The sequence below is a fragment of the Rhinopithecus roxellana genome, chromosome 12, assembly GCF_007565055.1.
Source record: "Rhinopithecus roxellana isolate Shanxi Qingling chromosome 12, ASM756505v1, whole genome shotgun sequence".
In the NCBI taxonomy this organism is placed as follows: domain Eukaryota; kingdom Metazoa; phylum Chordata; class Mammalia; order Primates; family Cercopithecidae; genus Rhinopithecus; species Rhinopithecus roxellana.
Genome location: NC_044560.1, coordinates 90095956 through 90108607, shown reverse-complemented (window position 1 = coordinate 90108607; position 12652 = coordinate 90095956). Strand labels below are relative to the sequence as shown.

At 46.8% G+C, this 12652-nt stretch overlaps 1 protein-coding gene across 2 annotated transcripts; it reads right to left on the bottom strand.

Annotated features, from left to right (window-relative positions):
* Window positions 1-3097: 3097 nt before the first annotated feature.
* NDUFS5 (NADH:ubiquinone oxidoreductase subunit S5) lies at window positions 3098-12027 on the bottom strand. 2 transcript variants are annotated; one of them, XM_010352693.2, is made up of 3 exons: window positions 11737-12027; window positions 8870-9087; window positions 3098-3334 (listed from the first exon to the last, which is right to left on the bottom strand). In XM_010352693.2, the coding sequence occupies exons 2-3, from the start codon at window positions 9083-9085 to the stop codon at window positions 3230-3232; spliced, it is 321 nt and encodes a 106-aa protein (XP_010350995.2). In that variant the 5' UTR covers window positions 9086-9087; window positions 11737-12027; the 3' UTR covers window positions 3098-3229. The 2 variants fall into 2 exon arrangements, with proteins under 2 accessions (XP_010350995.2, XP_010350994.2); XM_010352692.2 differs by having other exon boundaries at window positions 3100-3334; window positions 11720-12027.
* Window positions 12028-12652: the final 625 nt, after the last annotated feature.

The window sequence follows — 12652 nt, the reverse complement described above, 5'->3', positions numbered from 1 at the left end:
GTCTGTTACCCAGGCCGGAGTGCAATGGTGGGATCTCAGCCGACTGCAACCTCCACCTCCTGGGTTCAAGTGATTCTCCTGCCTCAGCCTCCCAAGTAGCTGGGATTACAGGTGCATGCCACCACACCTAATTTTTGTGTTATTAGTGGAGACAGGGTTTCACCATGTTGGCCAGGCTGGTCTTGAACTCCTGACCTCAGGTGATCCACCCACCTTGGCCTCCCAAGTGCTGGGATTACAGGGGTGAGCCACCACGCATGGCCCAAACATATTTTTATATTTTTAAGTCTTTCTCTGCTGATTCAACTTCTGAGTCATCTTGGGGTCTGTTTCTGTGGACTGCTTTTCTCCTTTACTATATGTCCCATTTCCCATTTACAATATACATGTCTGTTGTATACTAAACATTGTGAATGATAACAGTTGTAGACTCTAGCTTCTGTTGTTATTTACTGAAAAGTGTTGGTTTTTGTTCTGGCAGGCAATTCTCTTTGAGTTTATGGAAAATTGATTGTATCCAATGTTAGGCTGGGTCTAGGAAAAGACCTTTCAGCTTGTATACAGTATAACTAGGAGGTCCAACTTCATTCTTTTGCATGTGGCTATTTGATTATCCCAGCACCACTTGTTGACCATTCAGTAGTCTTGGTACTCTTGTCAAAAAACAATTGACTGGTCAGGGTGCAGTGGCTCAGGTCTGTAAATCCCAACACTTTGGGAGGCTGAGGTCAGGAGATTGAGACCAACCTGACCAACATGGTGAAACCCCATCTCTACTAAAAATACAAAAATTAGCCAGGCATGGTGGCGTGTACCTGTAATCCCAGCTACGGGGAGGCTGAGGCAGGAGAATCATCACTTGAACCTGGGAGGCAAAGGTTACAGTGAACCAAGATTGCCTGGGCAACAGAGCCTGGGCACTGTTGTGAGACTCCAGCCTGGGCAACAGAGTGAGACTCCATCTCAAAAAACAAACAAACAAACAAAAAACAATTGACCAAATGCTTGCCTATTGTGATTTTTTAAAAAGTAATTAAAAAAAAAAATCAATTGACCATAGATGTGTTTATTTCTGAACTTGCAATTCTATCTATATGTCTATCCTTATGCTAACACCACACTCTCTCAATTATTACTGCTTTGTAGTAAGTTCTGAAATAATTGGAAAGTGTTGAGTCCTCTAAATATGCTCATCATTTTCAATATTGTTTTTTCATATTCTAGGTTCCTTATAACCCCCTATAATTTTTTTTTTCTTAGACAAGGTCTGGCTCTGTTGCCCAGGCTGGAGTGCAGTGGTGCAATCTCAGCTCACTGCAACCTCTGCCTCCTGGGCTCAAGCAATCCTACCACCTCAGCCTCCCAAGTAGCTAGGACTACAGGTGCACACCACCACACCAGACAATTTTTGTAGAGACGGGGTTTGGCCACATTGCCCAGGCTGGTCTTAAACTCCTGAGCTTAAGTGATCCACCTGCTTCAGCCTCCCAAAGTGCTGAGATTACAGGCATGAACTGCCATGTCCAGGCAGCTTCATACTTTCTATATCTGAGTCTTTTTTTCTTCTTGAGATGGAGTTTTGCTCTTGTTGTCCAGGCTGGAGCACAGTGGTATGATCTCGGGTTGCTGCAACCTCTGCCTTCCAGGTTCAAGCAATTCTCGTCTCAGCCTCCTTAGTAGCTGGGATTACAGGCACCCACTACCACACACAGCTGATTTTTGTATTTGTAGTAGAGACGGGGTTTCATCATGTTGCCTAAGCTGGTCTACAACTCCTAACCTCAAGTGATCCACCCTCCTTGGCCTCCCAAAGTGCTGAGATTATAAGCGTTAGCCAGCATACCTGGTCTGTTTCTTTTAAAAACATATTTCTAGCCAGGCACAGTGGCTCACACCTGGTATCCCAGCACTTTGGGAGGCTGAGGCAGGAAGATCATTTCAGGTCACGAGTTTGAGACCAGCCTGGCCAACATCCAATATGGTGAAACCCTATCTCTACTAAAAATACAAAAACTAGTTGAGCGTGGTGGCGCATGCCTGTCATCCCAGCTACTCAGGAAGTGAGGCAAGAGAATCTTTTACCTGGGAGGTGGAGGTTGCAGTGAGCCGAGATGGTGCTACTGCACTCCAGCCTGGGTGACAGAGACTCTGTCTCAAAAACAAAAAACAAAAACCACAAGCTTCTAAACATGTTAACTATGGCTCATGCCTGAAATCCTAGCACTTCTAAACATGTTAACTATGGCTCATGCCTGAAATCCTAGCACTTTAGGAGGCCAAGGTGGGTGGATTGCTTGAGCAAAGCAGTTTGAGACCAGCCTGGACAACATGGCAATACCCTGTCTCTACAAAAACTACAAAAGTTAGCCACGCATAGCGGTGTACACCTGTGGTCCCAGAAACTTGGGAGGCTGAGTTGGTAGGATCGTTGGAGCCCAGGAATTCGAGGCTGCAGTGAGCCATCATCATGCCACTGCACTTAGGTCTTGGTGATACCCTGTCTCAAAAAAATAACTATTAAAGAATAAAATAGGCTGGGCATGGTGGCTCACGCCTGTTATCCCAGCACTTGGGAGGCCAAGGCAGGGCGGATCACGAGGTCAGGAGTTCGAGACCAGCCTGGTCAACATGGTGAAACCCATCTCTACTAAAAATATGAAAATTAGCTGGGCATGGTGATGCGTGACTATAGTCACAGCTACTAGGGAGGCAGAGGTGAGAGAATAACTTGAACCTGGGAGATGGAGGGTGCAGTTAGCTGAGATCGTGCCAGTGCACTCCAGCCTGGGCTACAGAGCAAAACAAGGAAAGGAGGGGGAGGGGAAGGGGGAGGGGGAGGGGATGGGAGAGGGGAGGGGAGAGGGGAGGGGAGAGGGAGAGGGGAGGGGAGAGGGAGAGGGGAGGGGAGAGGGAGAGGGGAGGGGAGAGAGGAGAGGGGAGGGTACAGGGGAGGAGGAGGGGAGGGGGAGGGGAGGGGAGGGGGGGAGGGGAGGGGAGGGGGAGGGAGGGAAGGAGAGGGGAGGGAGAGGAGGAGAAGGGGGGGTGAGGGGAGGGAACAGGAGGCGGGAGGAAAAGAAAGGCATGATCCAGGAGAAAATATTTTGAACAAATAGGATGGAGCAATCCTTTATTTTTACACACTTTGACAAGGAGGTTTTCTGTAAACAACCTTTCCAGTGGAGAACAGAGAACGGGAAAATCAGCCTCCAGACATCAGCAGCTGCTCCGCTCAGGGCCGAGGCTCCTCCTTGCCAATGTGGTGAGGTGGAGGGGTGTACTTCCCTTCCTTTATCAGCTTATCCCGCTGCCTCCTGATGGTACCCACACGTTTCATCTGTCAAAGGAAACGGCAATTAAACTGAGGGAGGAGATATGTGCCATAAAGTGAGAACTGGCAAAACTGACATCAATTTTGGTTTCATTTTTAAACTACAGAAGGCCTTTCATCTTACAGGGCCTCTGAAATGAAGTCTGCCTTCAAAGAATGAACATGAAATCACTTCCCAAGCTTTCAAACAAATTTTTAGTATACATAACCTCTCTGAAAACTAACAACTAAAATGTTCTTAATATATATAGCAATACGGATATTTGCAAAAACCTTTAAGAGGCACATTTGTGTACACTAAAATCTTTTAAAATATTAAAAGTTTAATCCCAGCACTTTGGGACTGAGGCGGGTGGATCACTGAGGTCAGGAGTTTGAGACCAGACTGGCCAACATTGTGAAACCCTGTCTTTACTAAAAATACAAAAATTAGCTGGGGATCATGGTGCACATCTGTAATCCCAGCTACTGGGGAGGCTGAGGCAGGAGAAGCACTTGAACTTGGGAGGCTGAGGTTGCAGTGAGCCAAGACTGCACTGCTGCACTCCAACTTGGGTGACAGAGCGAGATTTTGTCTCAATAAGTAAATAAATAAATAAAAGCTGGGCTGGGCATGGTGGCTCATGCCTGTAATCCCAGCACTTTGGGAGGCCAAGGCGGGCAGATCACGAGGTCAGGAGTTCGAGACCAGCCTGGTCAATATGGTGAACCCCTGTCTCTACTAAAAATACAAAATTTAGCCAGTCGTGGGGGCACACGCCTGTGGTCCCAGCTACTTGGGAGGCTGAGGCAGGAAAATCGCTTGAACCTGGGAGGTGGAGGTTGTGGTGAGTCAAGATCATGGTACTGCACTCCAGCCTGGGCGACAGAGTGAAACTCTATCACAAAAAATAAATAAATAAAATAAAATAAAATAAATAAATGAATAAAAGTTAAGACAACCTCAGCACTTACATATTCTATGTGGAAGTGGCACTGCTGCTGGTGACTATGCAGTGGGTATGAATGAAGCAGAAATAGCCAATATGAGGTCTCTTTTCTCCATATGGAAGTAAAGGCCTGATTCTTACTCAGCCACTAGTCACCGCTGAGTCCTGAATTCTGTCTCTTCTACTCAGATAGGGCATTGGTTGCTTCTCAACAAATCAAAGCTATGTTACACCAAAGCCACAACAATGAACTGGTCCCTGGGTTCTGTGACACAGAAAATTTACTAATTCTGATCACACTATTCCTCTGCTCAAAACCCTCCAATGGCTTTCTATGTTACTGAGACAAAAAGATGAATCCTTATCATGGCTTACAAGGCCTACTCTAGTGACTTCATCTCTTAATATTCCCCTAGCTCCCTCCAGTCGGCTCAGGGACCTTTGCACTTGCTGTTTTCTCTGCATGGAACATTCTTCCCTCATATCCATGTGGCTCGCTTTCTTTAATTCTCTGGTCTGTCTTCTTCTGCTGAGCTCTTCTCTGACTACCCTATTTAAAGTAGCATCCACCTAGCTCCTGCCCCTAGCACTTTCTATCCTTCTGTTTATTCTCCTCATAGTACTTATTATTACCTGTATTTTTACTTGTTATTTTTCTGCCCTTCCTCCCACTATAGCATAAGTTCCACCGAGTCAGAGATTTTTTTGCTGTTTTGCTTACTGTATTCCTAGTGCCTAGACTAGTTCCTGACATAAGTTTTTTAACAAATGACTAACTTTTCACAAAGATACGAAAAATTCGTATGTTCAGTTAAACATCTCACTAACCTTAAAGTAAGTGTTGATATAACTTCAATAGAAAAAAACCCTGATATAAACATTAAACATTTTAAAAGATTACTTTCTTACCATTTTTTTTTTTTTTTTTTTTTTTTTTTTGAGACGGAGTCTCGCTCTGTCACCCAGGCTGGAGTGCTGTGGCCAGATCTCAGCTCACTGCAAGCTCCGCCTCCCAGGTTCACGCCATTCTCCTGTCTCAGCCTCCCGAGTAGCTGGGACTACAGGCGCCGCCACGTCGCCCGGCTAGTTTTTTGTAGTTTTTAGTAGAGACGGGTTTTCACCGTGTTAGCCAGGATGGTCTCGATCTCCTAACCTTGTGATCCGCCCGTCTCGGCCTCCCAAAGTGCTGGGATTACAGGCTTGAGCCACCGCGCCCGGCCTACTTTCTTACCATTTATCTTAGAGTCTCCCAACACAAGACTAGTCATGATTTTGAACTATGACAATACTATATTTCAAATCTTCCTCTGAGCTAAAAGCAGTAACTCTGGATAAAAGGATAGGTTTTGAAGCCAGCCTTGCCAGGATAAAATCCCAGCTCCACCATTTACTAGCTATGTAAGTTCAGGCAATGTCCTTAACTTTTCCTTGCCTTAAATTTTGTTTGTTCATCTGTTTATTTTTTTTGAGACGGAGTTTCGCTCTTGTTGCCCAGGCGGGATGCAGTGCAGTGGCATGATCTCAGCTCACTGCAACCTCCGCCTCTTGGATTCAAGTGATTCTTCTGCCTCAGCCTCCTGAGTAGCTGGGATTACAGGTACCCCCTCACCATATCCAGCTAATTTTTTGCATTTTTAGTAGAGAGGGGGTTTCGCCATGTTAGTCAGGCTGGTCTCGAACTCCTGACCTCAGGTAATCCATCTGCCTCAGCCTCCCAAAATTAAATTTTTAACTGTATAATGGGGAAACTAATAGTAACTTATTTCATAGAATTATTGTGAGAAATAAATGCATTATAATATGCTAAGAACTTACAATAGGACTTGATTCTAATTCTCTGACTCATTAGCTTCTTCACTTACGGGGAGGTATCTATTCACTTAAGGTGACCCTGAAAATGGTAACTTACCTATTCATAAATTCACAGGATTGGGAAGTGACCTTAGAGCAATTCTTTAATTGTTTCAGACAAGGAAATAAGACTAAGAAGGGAAAATGACTTGCTCAAAGTCACAAAACTAGTGGTGGTTTGCTGGACGTGGCGGCTCATTTCTACAATCCCAGCAGTTTGGGAGGCCCAGGCAAGAGGATCGTTTGAGGGTAGGAGTTCAAGATCATAGCCAAACCTTGTCTCTACAAAAAATTTAAAAAGCCGCACATGGTGGCATGCACTTGTCCTAGCTACTTGGGAGGCTGAGGCAGGAGGATGACTTGAGCCTAGGAGCTCGAGAGTGCAGTAAGCTATGATCACGCCACTGCACTCCAGCCTGGGTAACAGAACAAGGTCCTGTCTCAAAAACACCACTAACAGGATGGGTGTGGTGGCTCACACCTGTAATCCCAGCGCTTTGGGAGACTAATGTGGGATCGCTTGAGCCCAGGAGTTTAAGACCAGCCTAGGGCAACACAGGGAGATCCCATTTCTATTTCATATACATAAAATCAAAATTAGGGCCAGGTGCAGTGTCTCACACCTGTAATCCCAGCACGTTGGGAGGCCAAGGCAGGGAGATCACTTGAGCTCAGAAGTTCAAGATCAGTCTGGGCAACATAGTGAAACCTTGTCTCTACTAAAACACAAAAAATTAGCTGGGCGTGGTGGTGCACTCCTGTAGTCCCAGCTACGTGGGAGGCTGAAGTGGAAGAATCACCTGAGCCCAAGTTGAGGCTGCAGTGAGCTGTGAACATGCAACCGCATTCCAGCCTGGGCGACGGGAGTGAGACGCTATCTCAAGATACAAATTAAAATTAACCAACCAACAACAAATGAGTGGTGGCAGAACCAGCATCAGAACCTGACTCTCCTAACTCCCAATACAATGTTTTTTCTACCTTACTACAATGCCTCCTGTTGGTATCAATTCATAAAAATCTTTTTTTTTCTTTTTTTTTTCTTGAGATGGAGTCTCGCTCTGTCACCCAGGCTGGAGTGCAGTGGCGCGATCTCACTGCAAGCTCCACCTCTTGGGTTCACGCCATTCTCCTGCCTCAGCCTCTTGAGTAGCTGGGACTACAGGCACCAGCCACCATGCCTGGCTAATTTTTTTGTACTTTTAGTAGAGACGGTGTTTCACCATGTTGGTCAGGCTGGTCTCGAACTCCTGACCTCATGATCCGCCTGCCTCAACTTCCCAAAGTGCTGGGATTACAGGCCTGAGCTACCGTGCCCGGCCATCTTTTTTTTTTTTTTTTGAGATGGAGTCCTGCTCTGTCGCCCAGACTGGGGTGCAGTGGCGTGATCTCAGCTCACCGCAACCTCTGCCTCTCGATTTCAGGCAATTCTCTTGCCTCACCCTCCTGAGTAGCTGAGATTACATGCGTCTGTCACCATGCCTGCGTAATTTTTGTATTTTTAGTAGAGACGAGGTTTCACCTTGTTGGCCAGGCTGGTCTTGAACTCCTGACCTCAGGTGATCTGCCCACCTCGGCCTCCCAAAGTGTTGGGATTACAGGCATGAGCCACCTTTTTTTTTTTTTTTTTTTTTTTGAGATAGTCTTGCTCTGTCATCCAGGCTGGAGTGCAGCAGCATGACCTCGGCTCACTGCAACCTCCACCTCCCAGGTTCAAGCAATTCTTCTGCCTCAGCCTCCTGAGTAGCTGGGACTACAAGGCGCCCACCACCATGCCCAGCTAATTTTTGTATTTTCAGTAGAGACAGGGTTTCACCATATTGACCAGGTTGGTCTCAAACTCCTGACCTCATGATTCACCAGCCTCGGCCTCCCAAAGGGATTACAGGCTTGAGCCACAGTGCCTGGCCAACTCATTCAATTTTTGAGGAGGTGAACACTAAGCTGTTAACATCCTTTTTCCACTGCATCATTGTTCAGACTCATGTACAGCAATCTCATTAACACCTCCATCTTCTTCAGAGTGGAATGAATCCAGATATTTTGAATGTAATGGATTTGCAAGGTTAAACCTCTTTTGGATTCAATGAATTTGAAGTATTTTCACCCAAAGATTTTCAAGGGTCAACATTCAAAGCTAGTTGATATTCTCTGCTTCACAGCCAACTGAAAAAATGGGTATACACACACATGCAATTTCTAACCTAGTGGCTAGAGCAGGGTAAAATACTAAGGAAAATTTGGGAGAAGAGAAAGAATGCTGAGAAACAATGGGCCATCCTCATATCTGAAGGCATTTAATTTCCTCATCATGGTACCAAAGTAGGAAAGGTATTTCACCAGAAAAGCTTTGCCAATTCACATTTTGGCAAGCCACTGCCCACTAAAAACACTTAAGAGTAATCCCAAAGGAGGCCGGGCATGGTGGCTCACACCTGTGATCCCAGTACTTTGGGAGGCCGAAGCGGGATGATCACCTGAGGTCAAGAATTCAAGACAAGCCTGGTCAGTATGGTGAAACCCCATCTCTACTGAAAATACAAAAATTAGCTGGGCGTGGTGGCAGGTGCCTATAATCCCAGCTACACGGGAGGCTGAGGCAGGAGAATCGCCTGAACCTGGGAGGCAGAGGCTGCAGTGAGCCGAGGTCGCACCATCGCACACCAGCCTAGGGGACAAAAGCAAGACTTCGTCTTTAAAAAAAAAAAAATCCCAAAGGAACAAGAAAGTAATTCAGCTTCCATCTCCATCACTTCCTTACCGTTTTCTGCCGAAGCAAACACTCTACAAAATCATCATATTCTATCTTGCACTCTTTCTCTGCCCGGATAGCACCAATTCCATGTGTACATTCTATCCATTCTTTTTCAAAAGCATGGCACCGAGCAGCAATCTTGTAGGGCTGTTCAGCACTCTGGATTGTCCACCATCGATCTATGTTAAGGCCGAACCTTTTCTGGATGTCCAAGAAAGGCATGGCTGTAATGGAAGACTTAAAAAAATAAGTAAATAAAATCCCACAAGAAGGCAGTCAACTAAGAAATTTCTAAGAAAAAATTAGATAATCATGATAAGTAGCCCTCTAGAACACTGTTTGATATTATTCTCCTGATTTCTTCTCACCAAACTTTTTCATTAAATAGTTTCTTCCAGTTTATGGCAGATAAGCAGTTTTTGTGCTTCTTGAAAACTCAAGGAAAAGATAATTACAACTAAAGAACAATGCATAGAAATACTTTCTAGGTCGGAAGCAGTGGCTCACCCATCATGTGAGATGGAGTCTTGGTCTGTCACCCAGGCTGCAGTGCATGGCGTGATCTCGGCTCACTGCAACCTCCACCTTCTGGGTTCAAGCGATTCTCCTGCCTCAGCCTCCCAAGTAGCTGGGACTACAGGTGCACGCCACCACACTCGGCTAATTTTTGTATTTTCAGTAGAGACGAGGTTTCAGCATGTTGGCGAGACTGGTCTCAAACTCCCGACCTCAGGTGATCCGCCCGCCTTGGCCTCCCAAAGTGATGGGATTACAGGTGTGAGCCACTGCGCCAGGCCTAAAAAAAATTTTTTTAATTAGCCACTTGTGGGCCAGGCGTGGTGGCTCATGCCTATAATCCCAGCACTTTGGGAGGCCAAGGTGGGTGAATCACCTAAGGTCAGGAGTTCAAGACCAGCCTGGCCAACATGGTGAAACCCCATCTCTACTAAAAATACAAAAAAATTATCTGGGCATGTTGTCACATGCCTGTAATCCCAACTATTCGGGAAGCTGAGACAGGAGAACCGCTTGAACCCGGGAGACGGAGCAAGCCAAGATCGTGCCATTGTACTCCAGCCCAGATGACAGAGCAAGACTCCGTCTCAAAAAAAAAAAAAAAAAAAAGGGCCAGGAGTGGTGGTTCACGCCTGTAATCCCGGCACTTTGGGAGGCTGAGGCGGGTGGATCACGAGGTCAGGAGATTGAGACCATCCTGGCTAACATGGTGAAACCCCGTCTCTACTAAAAATACAAAAAATTAGCCGGGCGTGGTGGCGGGCGCCTGTAGTCTCAGCTACTCGGGAGGCTGAGGCAGGAGAATGGCGTGAACCCAGGAGGCGGAGGTTGCAGTGAGCCGAGATCACGCCACTGCACTCCAGCCTAGGTGACAGAGCAAGACTCCATCTCAAAAAAAAAAAGAAGAAGAAGAAAAGAATTTGGATCCTTTGGTCAGATTCTCTGTCTCAAAAAATAAATAGATAAATAAATAAATAAATAAATAAATAAATAAATAAATAAGGCACTTGTGGTGGTATGCACCTGTAGTCCCAGCTACTCCTAAGGCTGAGGCAGGAGATTGAGGCCAGGAGTTCAAGGCTTCAGTGAGCTATGACCTGGCCACTGCACTCCATCCTGGGGGACAAAGCGAGATCCTGTCTCAAAAAAAATTAAAAAAAACCCAGAGTGAAAGAAATGGGTTAAGACTTACTTTGTAGAATATAACAGATATTAGGGGAAAAAAAAGTTTATATGCAAATACACAATAATGTTAAATGTAAAAAAAGCAGTATTCCAAAAAAAAAAAAAAAAAGCCTCACCGCCTAAGATGACTGAAAGGAAGCACGTGGGCAGACTCACAAATATCAATATAAATGTGTACTCATGGTAGATGTAAAGAATTTAGCCAGGCGCAGTGGCTCACACCTGTAATCCCAGCACTCTGGGAGGCCAAGGCGGGCGGATCACCTGAGGCTGAGAGTTCAAGACCAGCCTGACCAACATGGCGAAACCCCGTCTCTATTTAAAAAAAATACAAAATTAGCCAGGCGTGGGGGCGCATGCCTGTAATCCCAGCTACTAGGAAGGCTGAGGCAGGAGAATCGCTTGAATCCGGGAGGCGGAAGTTGCGATGAAACGAGATCGCGCCATTGCACTGCAGCCTGCATCTCAACAAAAAGGTGAATTTAACTTCTAAAGTTCCTTCCCATCCCTCAGTCATCATTTACTGAGTAGTTACGTTCCAGGCACTCAGATGCGGGGGAAAGCAGCTCCAACGTAAGCACCAGAGACACACACACTCGGAATTGGGAATACACTGCAAGGAACACGAGTGGGTAAGAGCTCGAAGGAGGAAGCACCAACTCTGCCCGAAGACTTGAAAATGCCTTTAAGATGGCTTGCGAGTTCGCCAAATGAAGATCAATGGGCAGAGTGTTCCAGTTGGGCAATAGCCCGAGTTACAGACAGCCGGAGGCGCTGGGTATGTTTGGGGGACAATGGAGCGCAGCGTGCATGACAGAAAAAAGAATGAAATGAGCTCAGGAGGTTGACGGGGCCGAAATCACGCAGAGCCTGGAAAGCTGGGATAAGGATCGTAGACTTTAGGTTAAGAAACAGAAAACCAAAACATTAGTCCGGCAAAAACCTAAACAAATTTAGAAAGTGGAGACAGCGGCAATCTCCAGGCTTCGGTGCCATTAATTGTGGAGGTGAAGCGGCCTGGGAGGGCAGGGAACACGCCCTGAGTTTGGGTCTGGGCGGAGGGAACACACAGCAAGCCAAGAGGAAATCTGTTAAAGAGACCTCGGAAGGAAGGTCCTTAACCTAAACTGACGCGCGGATATAAGCAGCCCCTACCGATCCGATGCTCGTACCCTTGTCTCTTCTCTGGCCGCCGCTTCAGGACGACTAGCTTGAGACGCGGACGCCTGCCGTAAAGGATGACCTCAGCGCGACGTTTGCAGCGCGACGCCGGAAGCTGACCTTCCCTCAGCCGTCTCCCCCGAAAACCACAGAAACCAAGCTGCTTGGCCTGGTGTGGTGGCTGACGTCTGCAATCCCAGCTCCTTGGAAGGCTGAGGCAGGAAGATCGCTTCAGCCCAGGAGTTCGAGACCAGCCTGGGCAATATGGCGAAACTCCCGTCTCTACAAAAAATAAAAAATTAGCCGGGCATGGTGGTGCATGCCTGTGGTTCCAGCTACTCAGGAGGCTGAGGTGGGAGGATCCCTTGAGCCCAGGAGATCGCGGCTGTAGTGAGCCATGATCACACCATTCCATTGCATTCCAGCCCTGGCAGCACAACAAGACCTTATCTCAGTGGGAGACAGCGAGAGCGAGAGAGAGAGAGAGAGAGAGGAAGAAGAAGAGAGAGAGGAGGTAGAGAGAGAAAGAAAAGAAACCAAACCCATCAATTATAGAGACACAGGAAAGGCCTAGCCATTAGTGAGTCCTTGCCCCTTTCTTGCACTGTGCCTAGCATGCTCATGCCAACACTGACTGGTGAGAGACCACCAAAGTCACAGGAGAGAAAGAACACTGGCTCCCTGCCTGCCTACTAGTGGTTAAGCACATGGACTATAAACCCAAACCACCACGTGGGGTCAAATGTAGGCCCCCAGCCGGCCGCAGTGGCTCAGGCCTGTAATCCCAGCACTTTGAGAGGCCGAGGTGGACCTCGAGCTCCGGAGATCGAGACCATCCTGGCCAATATGGTGAAACTCTGTCTCCACTAAAAATACAAAACTTAGCTGGGCGTGGCAGCAAGTACCTGTAATCCCAGCTGCTGGGAG